Here is an 18,229-nt window from a genome sequence, read left to right on the forward strand (position 1 = left end):
TATGATTATCTATGTATGAGTCATTATCTATGTTAGTTTCAGACTATTCGCATATGTGAGTCAGTATTTATGTATGAGACATGCTTCATGTATGTGTTACTATTGCACTTGCTTCTATCTGATCAGGAAACATATATCGTTTTATGTAGGCGAGAGACATATTACTATTAATTCGCATTGTTATTCCAGTTACATTTCCAAAGAGACTACAACCGATAATTAAGATACAAGCACATCTAAATTAAACGGTGCAGTTGAACTTAATAAATACAGCTTACATACTACAAAATGAAATTAAGGTAGAACATAATGCCCTACTTGTTGAGGTACAACTGGAATACAGCTTACATACTACATGAAGTCATCATCGTCATCCTCCGTTGATGCAGAACTCTTGCCCTTCGACAATGCAGAACTCTTGCCCTTCGTGGATGCAGAACTCTTGCCCTTCGACGATGCAAAACTCTTGCCCTTCGTGGATGCAGAACTCTTGCCCTTCCACGATGCAGAACTCTTGCCCTTCGACGATGCGGAACTCCTCGCTCTCCTCAGTCCATAAAAATGGATGCTTTTCTGCAGTCCTTCTAAAAGTTTCACTCTTCGGCTCCACTACCTTCTTCCACCTTTCATTCAACCTAAGAATTTCTTTACGTACCTCCTCATAGGTCCTTTCAGGCCACCCAGACCTACGTAATTGGTGAGCCAACTCATTCATTATGGTGTCACTACCGGTGAGTTCTTCCCATGGAACTATCCTATTGTCCATCCTAAAATCGGTAGCTAGCCTCAGAAGAGTGTTGCTCATCTCAGGGTGAAAACTACGATCGAAAGGATAATGGGACATCTCGACTACACTGGACTGCTTATTCACCTCCGGGTCAAGGGGGTTTTATAGGTAGAGAGGAGAGAAAATGGCGGGAAAGAACGACTGGGGTATGGAGGGAAAGAGTTGGCGGGAACATATGGCGGGAAAGGGTTGGCGGGAAACGGGTGGCGGGAACATATGGCGGGAAAGGGTTGGCGGGAAACGGGTGGCGTGAACATATGGCGGGAAAGGGTTGGCGGGAACATATGAAGGGGAAAGAGTTGGCGGGAAAATATTTACGGAAAGGGCTGTGCAATTTTTTTTCATTGCAAAATGGTTACACAACATTCGTAAGTCATAATAAAAAAAACCCTTTTCGGCCTACAGTAAGCAGAAGAGCGCGACCATGCAACTTCGGTCAACCGTTCATGCCAAAAGGTGGGGCCCGGGTACTCTTCGGCCTACGGTTGACCAAAGAGTGCTCTTCGGCCTATGGGAGGCTGAAGAGTCCTTTTCGGCCTAGTTGGGGCACACTTCGGCCAACGGGAGGCAGAAGTGCCCTCTTCGGTCAACGGCTTGCCGAAGAGCCACTCTTCGGCCAATGGGAGGCCGACGGGGTGCTAGTTTTGCAAATTACTTGTTAGCACTGCTAATTTCCAAAATTGCTGTAAAAAACATGCTAGTTTTGAAAAAAATTCCTACTATGCACTGATTATGCATTGCCAAATACTAGCATAGTAAGATGTAAAATGCATATGTAGTTATTATACTGCAATCATTCACCATAAGACTACACTAGTAGGCTCAATACAACCACGATGCATGCCTGAGGTACAACTCAACACAAGGTCCTGCTAGCATTGACACACATAAATTTCAAATAAGTCATGTGGGAATACTACAAGATTCCTGTGATGTAAAGCCAGAAATCACTAATTTTGTCCTTACTGCTTGAGCCATGACGTAAATGTGCTCTGCAGCCTCTCTGAGGAACGCACAACCCATAGTTTCAGGAAATCTTTGGCTACCTGCATCCACTGCACTTTCCTCATCTGCTCCTGATGCATCTGACGAAGTGTCTTACTACTCTTGTTCCTACCTTGTCGTGTGGCGGCTCTGCGTGCTCTGTGAATTCTTGCTGTGCTTATCTTCTCCACACATAGGTGTGCACTGTCATGGTTGGACCTCCATATTATCTGATACGTCGCAGTCTCGGTGTTATGGTGAAGATAATCTATCGCCTTGGGCAGCAATATCTCATCAAGTTGGTCCGGATGAACATTTGCATGTGTGAGATGTTGCTTCTCTCCATCAATCACCTCTATCGAGAGCCCTCGCGGATGGACTTGGGGTTCTCCAGAGAATCATGAGGCATGAACAGAATTCCCAGCTTCAGAAGTGGAGTATTCTCCAGAGAAGAAACATCATATCCCGCAGTGGATCTCTGTAGGTTCTTATAATTGAGTAGAGATATTTAACGCTGCAAAAACACTCCACACACTGGTTCTGAAAATTAAAACCATTCAGCTGCGCATCAGGGGCGAGCGCTGGCGATGTCCACGTCGGCAACAGTACGAGACAAAAAAAAAGGATTTATCCCCTTCGCTTTTTATATTCTAAGAAAAAGAGAAGAGGAGAAAATCGCTTCAGCCCCTTCTCTGCCCTCCGCCTCGTCCTCCTCTTCGGCGCCGCCACCCCATCCAGCGGTGTCGCCTCTCCTTCCCGGTATGTGAGCCGCCGCCTCGCCGCCTCGCCGCCGCCCCTCCTCCTCCTCCTTATCTTCCGCCGTCTCGCCGCTGCAGTCGTCCCCGTGAGCAAGCTATCTAGGCTAGGGTTCATCGGAAAGAAAGGAAAAAAAAATCCCCATTCCCTCCGCCGTCTCCTATGCCCTGCTGCCCGCCTACTCTTCCTCTCCACAGCATCGTGTTTATCCTCGACGCAGAAGGACAGTGCGGACTGCAGAGACGCCCTGCCGCCGCTCCTTTTTGTAGGGACGGGGGTGGGGACCGGGGGTCGTCGTGTGAGTCGGATGGGGAATGGGGCCTGGGGGCGGAAGTTCCGTCGGATGGTGGCGGTCGTCGCCTTGGAGGGCGCAGGGGGAGGCGTGCTGCTCGCGTCGCTCACGGAGCTCTACGAAGCGCTCTCATTCTGCACGGAGGACCCCGCGGGGCTACTTTCCCGCCGAGTCCGCCACGCGAGCGCTCGTGCGGCTGGCGACCCGAGATGCTGCTCGCCGTGCGCGCCATCACCTACCTCTACGACGCCATGCCGTGCACCGCTGACACCGTCGTCCGCCACCGCTTGCTCCCCGTGCTCTGCTCCCGGCTCCTCGCGATCGAGTACCTTGATGTGGCCGAGCAGGTAACCGAGCAGCCCTCAAAAACAAACCAGACCATCTCATTGACCTGAACGAAGCGCTTTATGTGGTCAATCACGCTTCTTCTGTTTGTATGAGCAGTGCTTGCAAGCGTTTGAGAAGATATCACTGCGGCAGCCGGCACAGTGCTTGCAGGCAGGCATGATAACTGTTGTGCTGGTATACATGGACTTTGTCTCTGCAAGTATTCAGGTTAGAATTGCAGAAATTCGATCTTTTGGTGCCAAGAATCTACTGCATTCGCTAATTGGGTGAGTGCTTGGATGGTTCAGAGGGTTGTTGTCTCAGCTGTTGCAAATGCCTGCAAGAAGGTCCCCGCAGATTGCTCCCAATTTGTGATGGACTCGGTCCCAATGCTGTGTAATCTACTGCAGTCTGAGGAGAAGATGGTATTGTTACCCACTAATTTAACCGAGCTTGCTTGTATTAGGCATGTACATAGTGCTCTGCTAAAGGCAAAGGAGAGGTTGACAATGCAGACAAGGAGAAGTAGTGTCATGGATCTGCATGGAAGTGTCATCGAGGGATGTCTGGTGTCAAGGTGAGCTTCTGTCGGTCCTTCTCCCCCCTTCACTTCTAATCTGCATCACTCTCTCTCCCTTTATTCCCATATCTGCAAAGATCGCACTGTTTCATAGTGTGTGCATATTTGATATCATTCCCACTATTGTTACCATGTTGATCTTTTTTAATTAATTAAGAGGACTGTATGCACTATGTAAGCGTATAAATGGTTTTTCTCCTATCGTTTTTGTTTATATGATAATAGGTTCTGCAATTTTGGAGTTAACAAATGTGCTTAGGTATCTGTATATTGGTCACTCCCCGGTCATTGCTGATTGTTTTCTGTCATTAGTAACCATAGTTGTACACACTGAGAATTAGTTCTGTAGTGCATATTTGTGTTGATATGCTGTACATATTGAGTTCATCGTCCAAGCACCTGTTGTGGAAAGAGAGAAAAAGGCAGGAACTCCCAAGGATGCATGTACAGTAGTATTCTTTTGGTTGACAAGTTCATGCATGGTTAATTATTAATTCATTCATAATTTGTTAACTTGATGTATAGGTTTTCACCAATTACAGCTGGGTCTGACTGCTAATTGCATCGTCACGATACTTCACCACAGAGCACCAGGTCGAGGACTCCTTGGAAAAATACCTTTACCTCACGCTACCCAAGGACAGCTACCCGAATGCTAAGAAGGTAACACCTCTCTCCGGCATTGAATTTATTCAGAAGTGTTCGGCTGCAATAATTACCACGGTTTGCTTGCTAAACAAATATGATAATGCTCCTTTATTAGTACAAATTTTCATGCATCCATACATGCATTAGATGCAGATAGTAGTATACTAAAGTAAATTTTCATACTAACTACGAGCTTCACTGTGATAAGAGATCAAGTATTCAGGCTCTGTCTTTTTATTTGCTAGATGCAGACTCTTAACTATGCCACTTGATCCACTCTGGAACCACACCAAACGGTAATACTTGATGAATATATAGGTTCCTAGGTTTAATATGCCATCTGTTGCTTGACACCGCACCTATACTAATTGGCATCACATAATCCTTCAAGTTCTTATGTGATCTACAACATCCTTGTTTATACAAAACTCTGATTCACAATATAAAAGTGTAACTCTTAATTTAGGAATTACTCACCTCACCATCAGTGTTGATGAATTGACAAGATGACTAGCTCTCTAGATTACTTTCCTTTATATTACAGATTCAAAGTTGTTGGTCCCAATGTCTTGTTGATTAGAAGGGACAATACAAATTACTGATACACCTCACTGGTGACATTACTTTGTGTTCAGAACTGATACATACAGTAGAATGCACAGAGCTACTCTGTTGCTTTCCATTTTGTGTGTGATAATGTAGCATGTTAATTTGGATCTCCAAGACACCCATGCTCTCTTTTCTTCTCTCTAATATCTAATTTCAAGTGTCTTTCCTTTCCTCTTCCATTGCCTAATTGGAGTGATGTTGTAGCATGTTATTGCAATGCCACTGAAGAGAGTAAAATTGCAGGGTGATACATGAGAGCATGTATATAATTGGTAAGATCAAGCTTTTTACAGCTTAAACTGAATTAAACTTGTTGATATGGCGATAGGGTGTCCAGTATACATGATTGTTGATTAATTTTTTATATAAACTTCTTCCAATTTGTTCCACTATGGATATGGATCTCTTCTCTATGAAGTCCTTTTTGTAGCTTGGTCTTTTTTGTTTGTGATGCAACTTAAGACCATCCTGACATATTGGCTTATATTGCCATTTTTTCTGAAAGACACGTGATCAGGTCTTAGGGTATAGTGTTATCATAATTTCAGATTACCAATCCCAGTCTTGGAATTTGTAGATTGGGTGGTTCATGTGCAGGTACATCAACAAGAAGTTCAGCAATAAGTACAGCGCGACGATCGTAGGTGCAAATCGATGACCGGCTCTTCACGTTACAAGTTCTTCATTCTTTCGATTTTCACTAGCTCAATTTGTAAGTAGATTCGAATTTTGTCTCGAAGAATAAAGAATAATCTTTTTTGATTGGGGATCCTGTTGTGGGAGAAATGACTATGTTTTGCACATCATTTTATCGGTTATGAAGTATTTCTCGTGCTGTATTTACGTTGTCATTTATGGATAATGCAAGGAGCAGTTAATCTACATCAGGTAAAGAACATCTGAAGTCATTGCTTTCTAAAAAAAATTGGTGACTAATAAAAAATGGAGCTTCCAAAATCATTGAGGCGGTGTTTTAGCAATCTATTCTAGGAAACTAACCTAGATTTCTATTGAGGCGGTGAATAATGACTGATTCAGTATACATGGTTGTTTTTGCAGGCTGAATTCACTCTTGACGAGCTCATGTAAGGCGACCATGAAATCAGAAGGTGAGCTAAAAAATCCTCTTCTCTGTTATTGTTCCAAATTGCCCAGTATGCGTAAATGTAGCATCTATAGCAAAGCAAGTATACCATAATAATAATGTCCTACTCATGTGCTCATTGTATATGGATGAAACGATAAACCACTTTCCAGTTTGCTCATAGATCTCTCACCCACAGCAGGCCATGGAGCTTTGGAAGAGCCAAAACAGATATGTGATGATGCTAGAAGGGTGGGAATTTGAAGATGCTACCCTCTGGAACATGAATTCTACAGAGGCAGAAATAGTAAGGTCTGGTCATGGTGATGGCTCAATCATCTCCAGTGAGCCCTGCAGGGCCATGTCAAGGACAACACAAGTAGGTAAGTGTTTGAAGCCTTTTTCTGCTACAGGTGAGATTCAGTTTGCTGTTGGCTGCAATTGCTTATAGATTGGTGTATTTTGTTGTGGGTTAAATAGTGGTAGTAAGATCATAATATACTAATGGGCTCCTATAATCCCAAAGTGCATTGGCCAACAGATAGATATTTTACATGATCTTCTAGATGTGCTTCATTTTTGCCATCGGAAATGATTGCTGGCAAAGTGCAAATATGATAATTTTGCTGCTGGAACGATTTTAGAGACCTGACTATGCGGTTCAGAGCAGTAACAATGTCGTGTTATCCACTCTTTTCATGGAACGGTTTTCAGAACTTTTTGAAGCCGTGAGCGATCAACCTTCATGATATTGTTGGGTGCATGAAATATATTTCTTTCTATTTGTCGAATTGAGAATTTCTTGCCAATTATCTGCGATGGTGTGCGTGGTGCTGCAACCATTTTAATAGACTGAAACTATTGCCTTTTCTTTTATTCTACCTTTTCCCTTAAAGATCTCTGATGTAGCCGCATTTGTGCATTACTGAATTAGAGGTCTGTCGGAACATGTTATCAAGCCTTTTATTTACTGAATTACCAGTGATATGCGAAGGCACCAGACAAATGTGGATCCAAACTGATACGGCATATAGATGGAAACTCTTATTGAAATATAAGAACAGAAAGAGATGAACTGAAAATGAAGTTCAGGTTTTCTTATTTCTTGCTTCTCATCCACCCTCGCACTAGCCTCCATAATCTTCTTAGTGGCAGGTTTATTTATCACTTTGAGTAGCGGAGTTCAAATGGCAGGTAAGTTCTTGTAGATAAGATATAGGAGAAATGGTAGGTGCAGCCTGCCTAGGTATAATTGCAATAAAGGAAAAAAATAGCGCCCTACAGAAAATAGCATCGCCCTTGAAAATACGCTATTAGCGTACTATGGTGCGCTATATCATGCTATTAGCGAGGCATTGTACATTGATTTATTTAGCGAGACAATTCTCTACACGCTATAGCGTGCTATTAGCGGCGCTATAGCGCGCTATTTCTTTCGGTGCAATTGTATGATGTTAACCAGTCAATCTGTAAGCAAATTACTTACTTGAAGAACTATATTTGGTATTGTCCTTGTGCCAAATCTTGGGGTAACTATTGAAAGACTAGGTTGCAAGATTATTACTAGAAGTTGCAACAAAACAATCGTGTGTAACCTAGAAATACATTTGTACTGAAGTATTCTAACACACTGCATGATATAGGGGATGTAGTAGCCTCGTGTGGGCCATAGCAAACTCTTGAAGGTGATAGATATGCACAAAGCGATGAGCTGCTTCATAGCATAATACACTATTAGAACAATATTTGGTACGGACAAATATAGAACTATGTTGGTGAGCGTATAAACAGCCGCCTCTTCTTGTCTCTTCTGTTTAGGTCAGATCATTGTGAGTTCGTATGTTTAATTAAATGCTGCCACATGCCAAATGATATGACTTTATAATCATATCACTATAAATAAAAATGGGTGGTATAAAATCTGGAGTTATATTAATGTCTATGTGCATGGGTCAGAGAAAGTATATTAATCATGCTAAGATAGTTGACTCTTTTATTAAAATTCAGTAAAACTGATGAGTGATCTGGACTCCTTAGAGCCTGCTTGAGATGTTTTGGTTCTATAAAACAATTATAAAACATCAAACTAAATTATTGTATTGTTAAGATTTTTACTTGTGTACTGTTACAGCAAAATCTGGTCTTTCCTGATTGAAGTATGGGAAAAAGGAAGCGCTCAAATATGACGTTTATCAAATACCGAGGTCAGTCAGTTCCTGCTTTTTGTTGCCCTCTGTGTTTTAGTTATGATTTTGCATCCTGACGTGTTTGACAATATAGTTAGATTAATTATGCTCTCGGTCATGGTATATCTGACTGTAGGTGCTTTATGGTTTATGGATTAATGGCTCTAGAGATAACAAACTTGTTGATTGAATTTGGATCCGTAAATGTGAGTGATGAACAAAGACTACAAAGAAAGTAGTTTGACATTTGTAGTCTTATCGATCCATGAATGTATGTTATGAACATATAATTTTTCAGAGCTATTTTGTCGAATAAATAAAATTATATTTGGACTTTCATCATGTGTTTCTGATTTTTATTTGTTCAAGCCAAAATATTGGATGAACTCTGAGATTGTTACATGAATGATTTTATCGTATTTCTCTTTTGATCCGATATCATGAATCAACATCACCCTCTTGCTCAATAATGTTTAGATAATGGGAGTGTTTAATTGCATGCAGCAGTCGTATGCATAGTTCTGTAGCAAAATCACGGATATATTTATAGCACAACCCTTGCACACACACACCCCTCAGAATATATGAGAAATGGAGATCCTCATCTTTCATGCTTTGGTTGATGGAAAACAACAGAGATGGGGAAAATTATAGCACAACCCTTGCACACACACCCCTCCAGAATATATGAGAAATGGTATGTTCTTACCCTCATACAAGTATTCGATTTTTTCTCCTCCCAATATCATCTAAGCTATCATTTAGGGAATACACTTTAATGTTTTCTTTACTTGCTTTGTGGCAGCTGTTTCTTGTTTTGATTCCTTAGTCAGGAAACATGGTACAAATAATAAAGATGTTAATCTGTGAAAACAGAGTACTGACTTTCACACTAATGGAATGCTACCACAAATTGAGACCGGAACTGGGACAATCCAGACCAGTGGTTTATATTGTTGAATTACTAAATCCTTTCATAAGCAGCTGGTATGAGTTGTCAGTGGTTGTCAACAACTATGAAGTTCCTGTTAAGGCTACTACAAACGTGTGGAGGTGACTAGACCTCACTTCAGATAATATAGTCTCACATAGCTAATATAATATGGTACCTTTCTAAAGGAAAGATAGATTATTTTAAATCTGTTATTCTGTTGTACTCATTGGTTTGAGTATGGCTTTCTGGTACAATTTACAAAGCCAGTGTTCGTATCAACCTTGTGTCAAACCATTTACATCTTCTCAGCTTTATCACTTACAAGGAGTGATCACAGATTTTTATGATCTGTTATTATTTTGTACTTCCACCTAACTGCTTGTGAAGATTGATCGTTTCCTTAGTTACTTACCTTCATGTGTTTCATCTAGGATAGCTTTCGACCTTAGCTCAACTTTTCTCCAACTTAAAGCTTTATCTCCAAAGAATAAATGATATTTAGGCCTATTCCATATGCAACTTCATTTCGTTCTCACCTAAATCGAGTGCAATGCAGGAACACCTGTTGGGATCCAGTACTTTGGACAGCTTGAGGAGCATGGTTACTGGGGCAATGAGGTTAAACTGTACGAGCATCATGTCGATGCCCTGTTTGCCATGTTTTGGCGCAACAAGCCACACATCAGGTACTATGTATGCACCAACAACAAGACATTTCCCAGGCAAGGTCCGAGGATGGTAACTCCAAAAATGCATCCTTTCTTGCATATGCTCCCTCCGCTTCAAGGTCACCGCAAATCGCTGCCTTGCTCTCACCGTGTATCGCCTCTAGACGCACCATCAACAACAACAGAAGCCTCTCCTTTTGGACGCTGCAATGCCCTGCTTTTGAACAGCTAGCATATGTCTCCTTGGCGGATGTTTGCATAGTCGCAAAACTTTGACCAGTTGATGGTGATGGTGGGTCTCTTGTCCATTCCTAACATGATGTGACAATCGCCATGCACCACCTTGCTGTTGCATGCTTGATCTTCAACGCATCATCATAGGAGTGAATGTAGTCCTCGAGGTTTTCTTTGGTGTAGAGGACCTGAAAATAATACATGAGAAAGGAAGGAATTGAGAGGGATGCACCGTGTTATGCATATATGCTGTTGCCATGCCTCTAAGATTATCACCTATCAGCTTCAACTGCACATGTTTATATCTATACTAAGACTCTTATCTATCTTTGTCTTTTATGCTCTGCTCTGTTTCAAATATCAGTTGTTTAAAAACAATCATATAAGTTAGTAGATTCAGGAAGGAGGAAGGGGCGCGCCCCCAACCTGACACCGCCTAGCTCCCGCTCAAGAGGCGCCACCCGGTGGCGCCCCAACCCCTAGTATGCTTGAAAGTCTCACTTTGTTCCCGCAGTTACCGACATGAGAAGGCACGACCTCCTGTTTGTATCCTTGGCAACATAATGGATCTGGACGGAACCATCCAGTAGAAGTTTTGTGGATCTGGTTCCTGTGTTGCATGTTTGTGCTCTCAGCCTCTGGTGGTAAACATGAAAAATCTTGGGTAGGGAGTTGGATGATACCTTTGATCACAGCGTCGGCCGTGGACTTGAAGTGAGGTGTCACCAGTCGCAAGCACTTGACTGTAGTTCCGATAATGTCTGTACTCTCTGAAAGACGCAGCATGAACCCAAGGCGAAAACTGTTCTTGGGCACCTTGAAATCTTCATATATGAAGGATAGCATGGCCTCCAGTCCACGCTCCTCAAAGGCCATAGGACGTATGCCGAAGTACTGATACTGGCCTCCCGTATGCATCACCATATACCGCAGCGTTTTGCCTGTGAAGATATGCCTGATGAGAGGGTCGAAGAACAGGGGCTGTCGAGGTGTTCCACCGAGCTGCACACATCGAATGAACTCTGTAGCACCATCAGCAAACCTCTCGAATCTTCGAACGGCGGCGGTGATGCTGCCTGAGCAATGATCACCTTCGCAGCCAATGAAAGAGGTGACAAATGCCTTGGTCGCATGAGCGATCCGTGTAGCAAACGAAGATTTTCTTAGCACCTGCTCTGCCTCATCTTCTTCCAGAGAGAGCTCCCAGCATCTGCGAGCTGCGTCGTTGCAATCCTGGGCAGCACTCTTCAGCTTCTTACGCCAATGAAGTAGTGACACATCGGTGATCTGCCACTTGTCAGACATCTCGAGTGCAGCCTCCATTTTGATGTGTGCCATCTCCAGTCTCTCTAGGCCACCTCCTCCGCTGGCTTCATCTGATTTATCATCGTCTTTCCCGTTGGTTATGCCAGAAAAAATCTGGCTAACTGTCTCCCCAATGATGGCAGACCTGATGATCTCGGCCATTGATTAAAAGAGATCGCCCTGGTGCTGCTCACGAAATGGAGCAACATTAGATTTTGTACCCCACTATATGATCTATTGTGGCAACTAGAAAAAAAATGGAGAGTAACTAATTTCTAAAGGGAGCTACCCTGCCCACACTGCTATAAAGAAAAGGCTTTGGTGTCGCTTAGGGTGCTGATGCAGAGGCTCTGGTTCTTGAGTATGCATGGATGAATGAACACAGAGAAGGACGATTGTATATGGTGAGTCATGGAATTGATCTTATTAAGGCTATGTTCTGTTAAATTTCCCTTGGAGAGGATTGGAGAGGTTTGGAGGGGATTGAGATGAATTTTGACTTATAGGAGATTTAATCCTCCCCAATCCTCTTCAAAACTATTGCAACCGAACAAGCCCTAAGATATTATACTTCCACGTCAAAAAATAGAGATGGTACTTGACTGTAATGAAGGTTTAACAAGTCTTACTCATCTCGAATATCACAGAACACTAGAATAGAAAGCCTTTAACGGGCCAAAAGCTCTCCTGATGAACACATTTCTGAAATTATCTTATAGTATCCCAGTGATAATCATCAATTAAGCTGATTATCTCGACAGAGATTTCCTAATTCTCGCTTAAGGTATTTGTTTAGCATGAACTCCTTATTTTCAGTGTTCTAGTATGCAAAACAGAACATGTTTTTGCTAACTAGTTGCTTTAAACATACACGAGCAAAACATGAATTCTGTCTACGTACTAAATCTTTTTTTTCTTCTTTTTTAGAAACTGGGCCGTACTAAATCTTAAAAGGAGGTTTATGCATCTATAGTTTTGTACATACTAGGACTGCAGAATGCAGACTTACAACAGAACCATTTTCTAAGAGCTTCATAAGTCTTCTTTTTGAAAAAAAAAGAGCTCCATAAATCTGTACTCACTAGTACGATGCTACGCAAAATCTGTATTTTTCATCTCCAAGGCGCAAAATCTGAGAGTAAAACTTGCACATAATAGTGGTGAAACGAAAATATGCGTAGATGAATATTGAATGGTTACCTGATGATGCTTCAATGGTGATCTTGTTGCTCGCTGTGATGATGGATGGAATTCTGGCTCTACTTTTTCTTGCACATATCTTCTTGTGTCCTGCCGTCGGTACCTAGTTTTGTTGTTTTTTCTGAATGTTCGTCTACTGTTGTTGCTCTCCCCTGGCTCTCGTTTCTGTCGCTCCTTGGGTATGGTAAGTCAGGGGAGGTGCTGAGATATTCTGAATGTTTGTCTACTGTTGTTGCTCTCCCCTGTCTCTCGTTTCTGTCGTTCCTTGGGTATGGTAAGTCAGGCGAGGTGCTGAGATATTTAAGGTAGCTGGTGTTTGGCTTCCTTGACCAGGATGTCCTTCCCTGAAAAACTTGGACAGTTACATTTTTTGTTTGAATTTACTTGGACTTTGGCTCTTTTTTTCAATTTACTTGGACTTTGACTTTTTGTTTGAATTGACTCGGACATTGACCTTTTTTGTTTGAGTTTACTTGGACTCTGACTGTTTTGTTTGAATTTACTTGGACTGACTTTTTTTGTTTGAATTTACTTGGATAGTGAACTTGGAGCTCGTCCTTTCGGTGTACCGGCGACCTTGACCGCTGTCATTTCCTATGGGTGTGGTGCGGTTGCGTTCCCTCTTTCTTTCTTTTCTGTTTCTGCTAGTTTTTTTTCCTTTATTTCTCTTTCTTCCCCAGGTTCCTGGTGGATTTTTGCATTTCTTTATGTTTCTTCCGAATGATATGCTTGACAATCTTTGTCTTTATTGGAGTGATTCAGCGCCTGATTTTTTTTATGTTGTTGATCGCCGGCAAGAGATATGGTATCATAGCCTGGCTGTAGTTTGGGTCAAAATTTAGAGGTAGATGGCCCTGATTATAATCTTCTCTTTGTGATGGGTCGTTTCTGTATGTCTGTGAATTTAGTTATCCCATTTTCAGTCGTGCCGACATTTATTGTTGTATCTAGTATGAAAATATTTCATTTAATTTAATTTAAAAGCAGCCAAACTGCCAAAAAGGTGGGCGGAACCGACCTCAGTGGGTGGGGCCACAAGTCATGATTTACTTCATCCGTTTCTTTTTAGTCTGCATATAAGATCTAGTCAAAGTCAAACTTTATAAAGTTTGACCAACTTTCTAGAAGAAAATATCAACATCTACAATACTAAAATTATATGGTATGAAAATTAATTTCATGATGCATCTAGCAATATCGATTTCATATTATGAATCTTAATATTCTTTTTCTATAAACTTAGTCAAAGTTAACAAAGTTTGACTTTGACCAAATCTTATATACAGATTAAAAAGAAATGGAGGGAGTACTAGTAGAAGTATAAATTCACATGTAGGTTGGGGACGTGTGGTTCGGAGACTTCAAGTCAAGTCGCGGAACCTAGTCCAGATTCTCTCTCAATCAATAGAGCAAAAGAAATCTAGTGGATCGGGATTGGATTGTGAACCTAGCGCTTTCATGTAGTACAGTGCTTTTGCAGCCAGGGTTAAAATATTGAGATCCGATGCCGTTTCTCTCCGTAAGCGCAAGTGTGGAACTTTCAAAGTCGTCTCTCTCCTTCCACACGGAAGCTAGGATTACTCTCATTTCAATAATGTACCGATCACTGTCATCAGTAATATTGTCCATGAACTGGTCAGCGAAATATCACGCATTCCTACGAACAGAGAATGTAATATAAAACTAAACCGCCAAGGAGTAGTCTTGGTAGTTCTTTTCTTTTCTCCCAATGGGGAGCACCGAACTCCTTGAGCGCACGAGGGACGTGCGTGCTTGTTGGGCTCCACCAGTCTAGTTCCTTCCGATTATTTGTTTTAGAGGTAACATCACTAGAGGTAATAGAACTTGCGCTAGATGTTCAATAATGTATCAATCACTGTCATCAATATTATTGTCCATGAACTAGTCCGCAAAATATTGACGCTTTCCTACAGACAAAGAATGTATAATCGATTGTGTTATACTAGGGAGGGCGGCTAGGCGACAGTCGCCTGGAAACCAAAAAAGGGTCAGTCGATTCTCCTCCTCCCATTTCAACCGTTCGATCAAGATCCAACGGACAACACTTCGTCTTCAACCGCCGAGCCGTCAAGCTACCACTGTCCTAACCGTCTATTGCCGCTGCCCGCGGCCGGCAGCGCTCCCGCGTCAACCTTGCCACCCCCTCTTCCCAACCGCCGTACTGCTCCCCTCCCGCCATCCCTCTAACCCCGACCATGTTCCATTTTTTTAGGTGAACATGCACCCCCCCCCCCCCCCCCCCCCACCCCCCAACACCCCTAAGATAGATCATGGGGCACCCTGCCACCCTAAAATAGAGCATGGGGTAGCTTCTCTGGCGAACGGCTGCTGCTTCTTCCTTACCTCCGGCGGTTGCCTCATACGAAAATCGACTGATCCAAATTCTATTTTCAGGCGACTTACATTTAGCAATTGTGATTGAGCTATCAGAGCTATCAGCCCATGACCACTAGCTGGCTCAAAGTTTGGCAAGCCATACAAATTCTGTTTTAAGAGAATTAGTTAGCTTCAGGTGCGTTGCTGACGAACTTTGTTTTGTTGGCCTCCTACCGGTGTGAGGCGCCGTCATGGCTAGAGCTCGCACCGTGTACCGAGTGATCCTATTTCCCGCAAATGAGAATTGATCAGCTTTCCGGTGACTAGCGGAGCATGTGTGTTTCTTCTATAAAACTAAACCACCAAGGACTAGTCCTGGTAGGTCTCATTTTTTTATTTCTTTCAATGCGGAACACCGAACTCCCTGAGCGCACGAGGGGGGTGCGTGCTTGCTCGGCTCCACCAGTCTAGTTCCTTTTGATTATTTATTTTATCATTTTATTTCCTTGTTTCTCTTTCATGTTTTCATTCCACGGGGTTAATGCCGGCTATACCACTTATCTCTAATAAATACTCCCTCCGTTCCTAAATATATAACCTTTTTGTAGTTCATTTGGTAGTTCAAATTGAACTACCAAAAGGTCATATATTTAGAAACGGAGGCAATAAATTGCATTATGAGAAAACCTCGTCATATTTTGGTTGTTAATTGATAATCTAGGGATACATGTGACCTTCTATAACAGCACAAAGGGATTATGAAACTAGGCCACTTATCACTATCTTTGTCCTAAACCATTAAGCCAGGTGGTAAACCAGCTCAATAAAATCTCAGAGGGACACACAGCCCATAGTTTTTCGAGAGCTCCAACCACCTGCTTCCGTAATCGCACCTTTTGATCCAGGTGCGCGTGCCGAAGCCCCTTGGTACTCTTATTGTTCCTGCCATGTCATGTGGCCGGGCTCCGGGCATTCTTTCCACCCTTTTCTTCTCCAAGCACAGGTGCACACTGCCATGGTTAGTCCTCCAACATACTTCGTACAACATAGCCTTGGCATTATGATGAAGATAATCGAGCACCTTGTGTAGCAGCGCCTCATCGAGTCGGTCCGAGCGAACACTTACATGTGTGAGGTGTGTTGACTCTCTCTATGGGCCACTTCTATCGCAGAACCGATACTGAGATGGGACACTGCAAAAAACAACTATGGAGACTGGCTCAGAAAATATGCTTGAAAATCTCAACTTGTTTGCGCTTCCATTGTCACTGCCACCAAAACTACCAATCTGGTGAACACAAGCCCTCCGTCCCGCGATTAGGGTTTTCCCTTCTCCCCTCCCGCCGCCATCGGCCGCCGGCCTAGCTCCTCGCCTCCGCCCCCTTCCGCCACCCTCCTTCCCCTGTCCAGATCCGCCCTCGCGCCGCCTCCCCGGGAGGTGGCCGGGGCGGAGCTCGAGCTCCTCTCCCGCGGGCTCCCTCCTCCCCCGTCTCCACCCGCCGCCGCCAGCGGACGGCCCCGACGCTGGCCCGGGTGGTGCCGGCGGTGGTGGGCCTTCTTGTCCCCCCGCGCGCGTGCTCCCTCCCCGGGCAGGGAGGCGGCGGCGGTGCAGCCCGGCTTGGCTGCGGTCCGGCGGCCCTGCGGCGCCGGCCGGCGGCAGGCGTGGTGTCGGCGCCGCTCCTTGGTGGCGGGGCGGTGTGGTGGAGCAGGGTGGCCGGCGTCGCGCCCCCGGCCCAGATCTGGGCCCGGCGAGCCCCATATGGGTCCTAGCGGGCCGCCCCCCGGTGTGGCCTCCTTGTCTGTGGCGCGGTGAGGAGGAGGTGCGGCTGGGATGTGGGGTGGCGGCGCCGCGGCATGCCGGCAGCAGCGCGAAGGCGGGAGGTTTAAAGGCCTAGAGGGCTCGGCCAGGCCTGGTGTGCTCCTGCTATTGCGTCCGGATGGCTACCGCCGCTGACGGTGGAGGTGGGGCCCTCCCGCGTGCCAACGGTTCTGTTGCCCTTGTCCCGGCTCCGATTCTTCGCTGTGCTGTCCTCACTTCACGGTGCCGTGGTGAGACGGCGTGGGGGCCTCAAGACCGCGTTGGCGCTGGGTGGTGGTTGGTTTGGTGGCAGGCTCCCGAGCGCCCGAGGTGCGGGTTGGGATCGGGGGAAACACCTGCCGGCATGGCCGACACCGGCGCGGTGGCGCCTGTGGGTGCCACCTGACCTTCGGGGGCTACCCTTCCTCTCGCCTCGTCGTGTACTGGGGAAACCCTTGCAGCAGCGTCGTCGTCATCGTGATCCTTCTTGAAGGTGTTGATAGGTGCCGGCGCTTCGGAGTCTTGGAGCCTAGTGAAAGATCCTGATGGGCGCAGCGATCGCGAGGCTTCTTCGTTTTTGTTGATCCGCCGTTGTTGACATTTGTTTCTTTTGCTCTTTCTCTGTCGTTTTTTTTGGGCGTGACTGTGCTGCTTCCGCCCCAGCACCTTCCTGTATGGTTCGGTTGGTTGCTTTGTAATACAAAGCGGGGAGAAACCCTTTTTCGGACTGCCACCAAAACTGTGAAGACTGGCTCAGAAAATATGCTTGAAAATCTCAACTTGTTTGCGCTTCCATTGTCACTGCCACCGTGACAAGAAGGCACGATTGGGTGCATGCATCCTTGACAACATAATGGTTCTAGACGAAACCATCTTGTCAAAGTTCCATGAACGTGGGTCCAGGGATCATTGTGTGCAACATAGGAGAAATCTCTTTGGTAACAACATCGACTGTAGACTTGAACTGAGGTGTCATAACTTCCAAACACTTGACTCTAGTTCTAATTATGTCTGTACTCTCAGAAAGACGCAGCGTGACCCCAAGCAAAAAGCTGTTCTTGGGCACCTTGTAGTCTTAAACTCTTCTTACACGAAGGATAGAATGGCCTCAAGCCCACCATCCTCGAAACCGATTGGCCGTATGATGATGTAGGGATACCAGACTCCCAGATGCAACACATGATACATTAGTGTTCCGTCCGCGAATATGTTCCTGATGAGAGGGATGAAGAAGAGGTGTTGTCATAGTGTCCCGCCGAGCTGCACAAATCTTATAAATTCACCAGCATCATCGGCAAATCTCTCAAATCTTTTGGTGGCTGAGGATCTAGTTATTGAGCAGAGATAGCTGTCGCAGCCGACGAAAGAGGAGATGAGCACCTTGGTTGCTTGAGCCATCCGTCTAGGAAACGATGATTGCTTTGTCACCTGCGCCGCCGCCTCTTATTCCCGTGCAATTTGCCTGCATCTGCGCGCTACGTCGTAAGTCATAACAGTCAT

At 44.5% G+C, this 18,229-nt stretch overlaps 1 protein-coding gene and 2 pseudogenes across 16 annotated transcripts; 1 reads left to right on the forward strand and 2 right to left on the reverse strand.

The window, feature by feature from the left end:
* Positions 1 to 1,749: 1,749 nt before the first annotated feature.
* Positions 1,750 to 12,877, reverse strand: LOC125546025 (uncharacterized; annotated as a pseudogene). The gene is made up of 3 exons (XR_015599017.1): positions 12,595 to 12,877; positions 10,551 to 11,580; positions 1,750 to 2,311 (listed from the first exon to the last, which is right to left on the reverse strand). The product of XR_015599017.1 is annotated as an uncharacterized LOC125546025 (transcript).
* Positions 2,446 to 10,397, forward strand: LOC125546026 (uncharacterized). Of its 15 annotated transcripts, none has more exons than XM_087514053.1 (9): positions 2,446 to 3,166; positions 3,264 to 3,374; positions 3,455 to 3,723; positions 4,252 to 5,695; positions 6,043 to 6,092; positions 6,270 to 6,450; positions 8,199 to 8,271; positions 8,890 to 8,950; positions 9,744 to 10,397. In XM_087514053.1, the coding sequence occupies exons 1-4, from the start codon at positions 2,690 to 2,692 to the stop codon at positions 4,283 to 4,285; spliced, it is 891 nt and encodes a 296-aa protein (XP_087370179.1). In that variant the 5' UTR covers positions 2,446 to 2,689; the 3' UTR covers positions 4,286 to 5,695; positions 6,043 to 6,092; positions 6,270 to 6,450; positions 8,199 to 8,271; positions 8,890 to 8,950; positions 9,744 to 10,397. The 15 variants fall into 15 exon arrangements, with proteins under 15 accessions (XP_087370179.1, XP_087370181.1, XP_087370175.1 ...); XM_087514055.1 differs by lacking the exon at positions 9,744 to 10,397 and having other exon boundaries at positions 4,252 to 4,389; positions 5,188 to 5,255; positions 5,581 to 5,695; positions 8,199 to 9,737; XM_087514049.1 differs by having other exon boundaries at positions 8,199 to 9,306.
* A 4,729-nt stretch (positions 12,878 to 17,606) lies between the features above and the next one.
* LOC147981706 (uncharacterized) lies at positions 17,607 to 18,229 on the reverse strand (annotated as a pseudogene).

Source organism: Triticum urartu, chromosome 3A (genome assembly GCF_056163025.1).
Source record: "Triticum urartu cultivar PI428250 chromosome 3A, HENAU_Tu73, whole genome shotgun sequence".
NCBI classification, from domain to species: Eukaryota; Viridiplantae; Streptophyta; class Magnoliopsida; order Poales; family Poaceae; genus Triticum; species Triticum urartu.

Bases quoted from the DNA above. Each gene is read 5' to 3' on its own strand.
- LOC125546026 (XM_087514049.1), top strand. From the start codon at position 2,690: ATGCCCTGCTGCCCGCCTACTCTTCCTCTCCACAGCATCGTGTTTATC. The intron at 3,167-3,263 runs GTAACCGAGCAG...TTGTATGAGCAG, and splicing joins ACCTTGATGTGGCCGAGCAG to TGCTTGCAAGCGTTTGAGAA. The intron at 3,375-3,454 runs GTTAGAATTGCA...TGGATGGTTCAG, and splicing joins TTGTCTCTGCAAGTATTCAG to AGGGTTGTTGTCTCAGCTGT.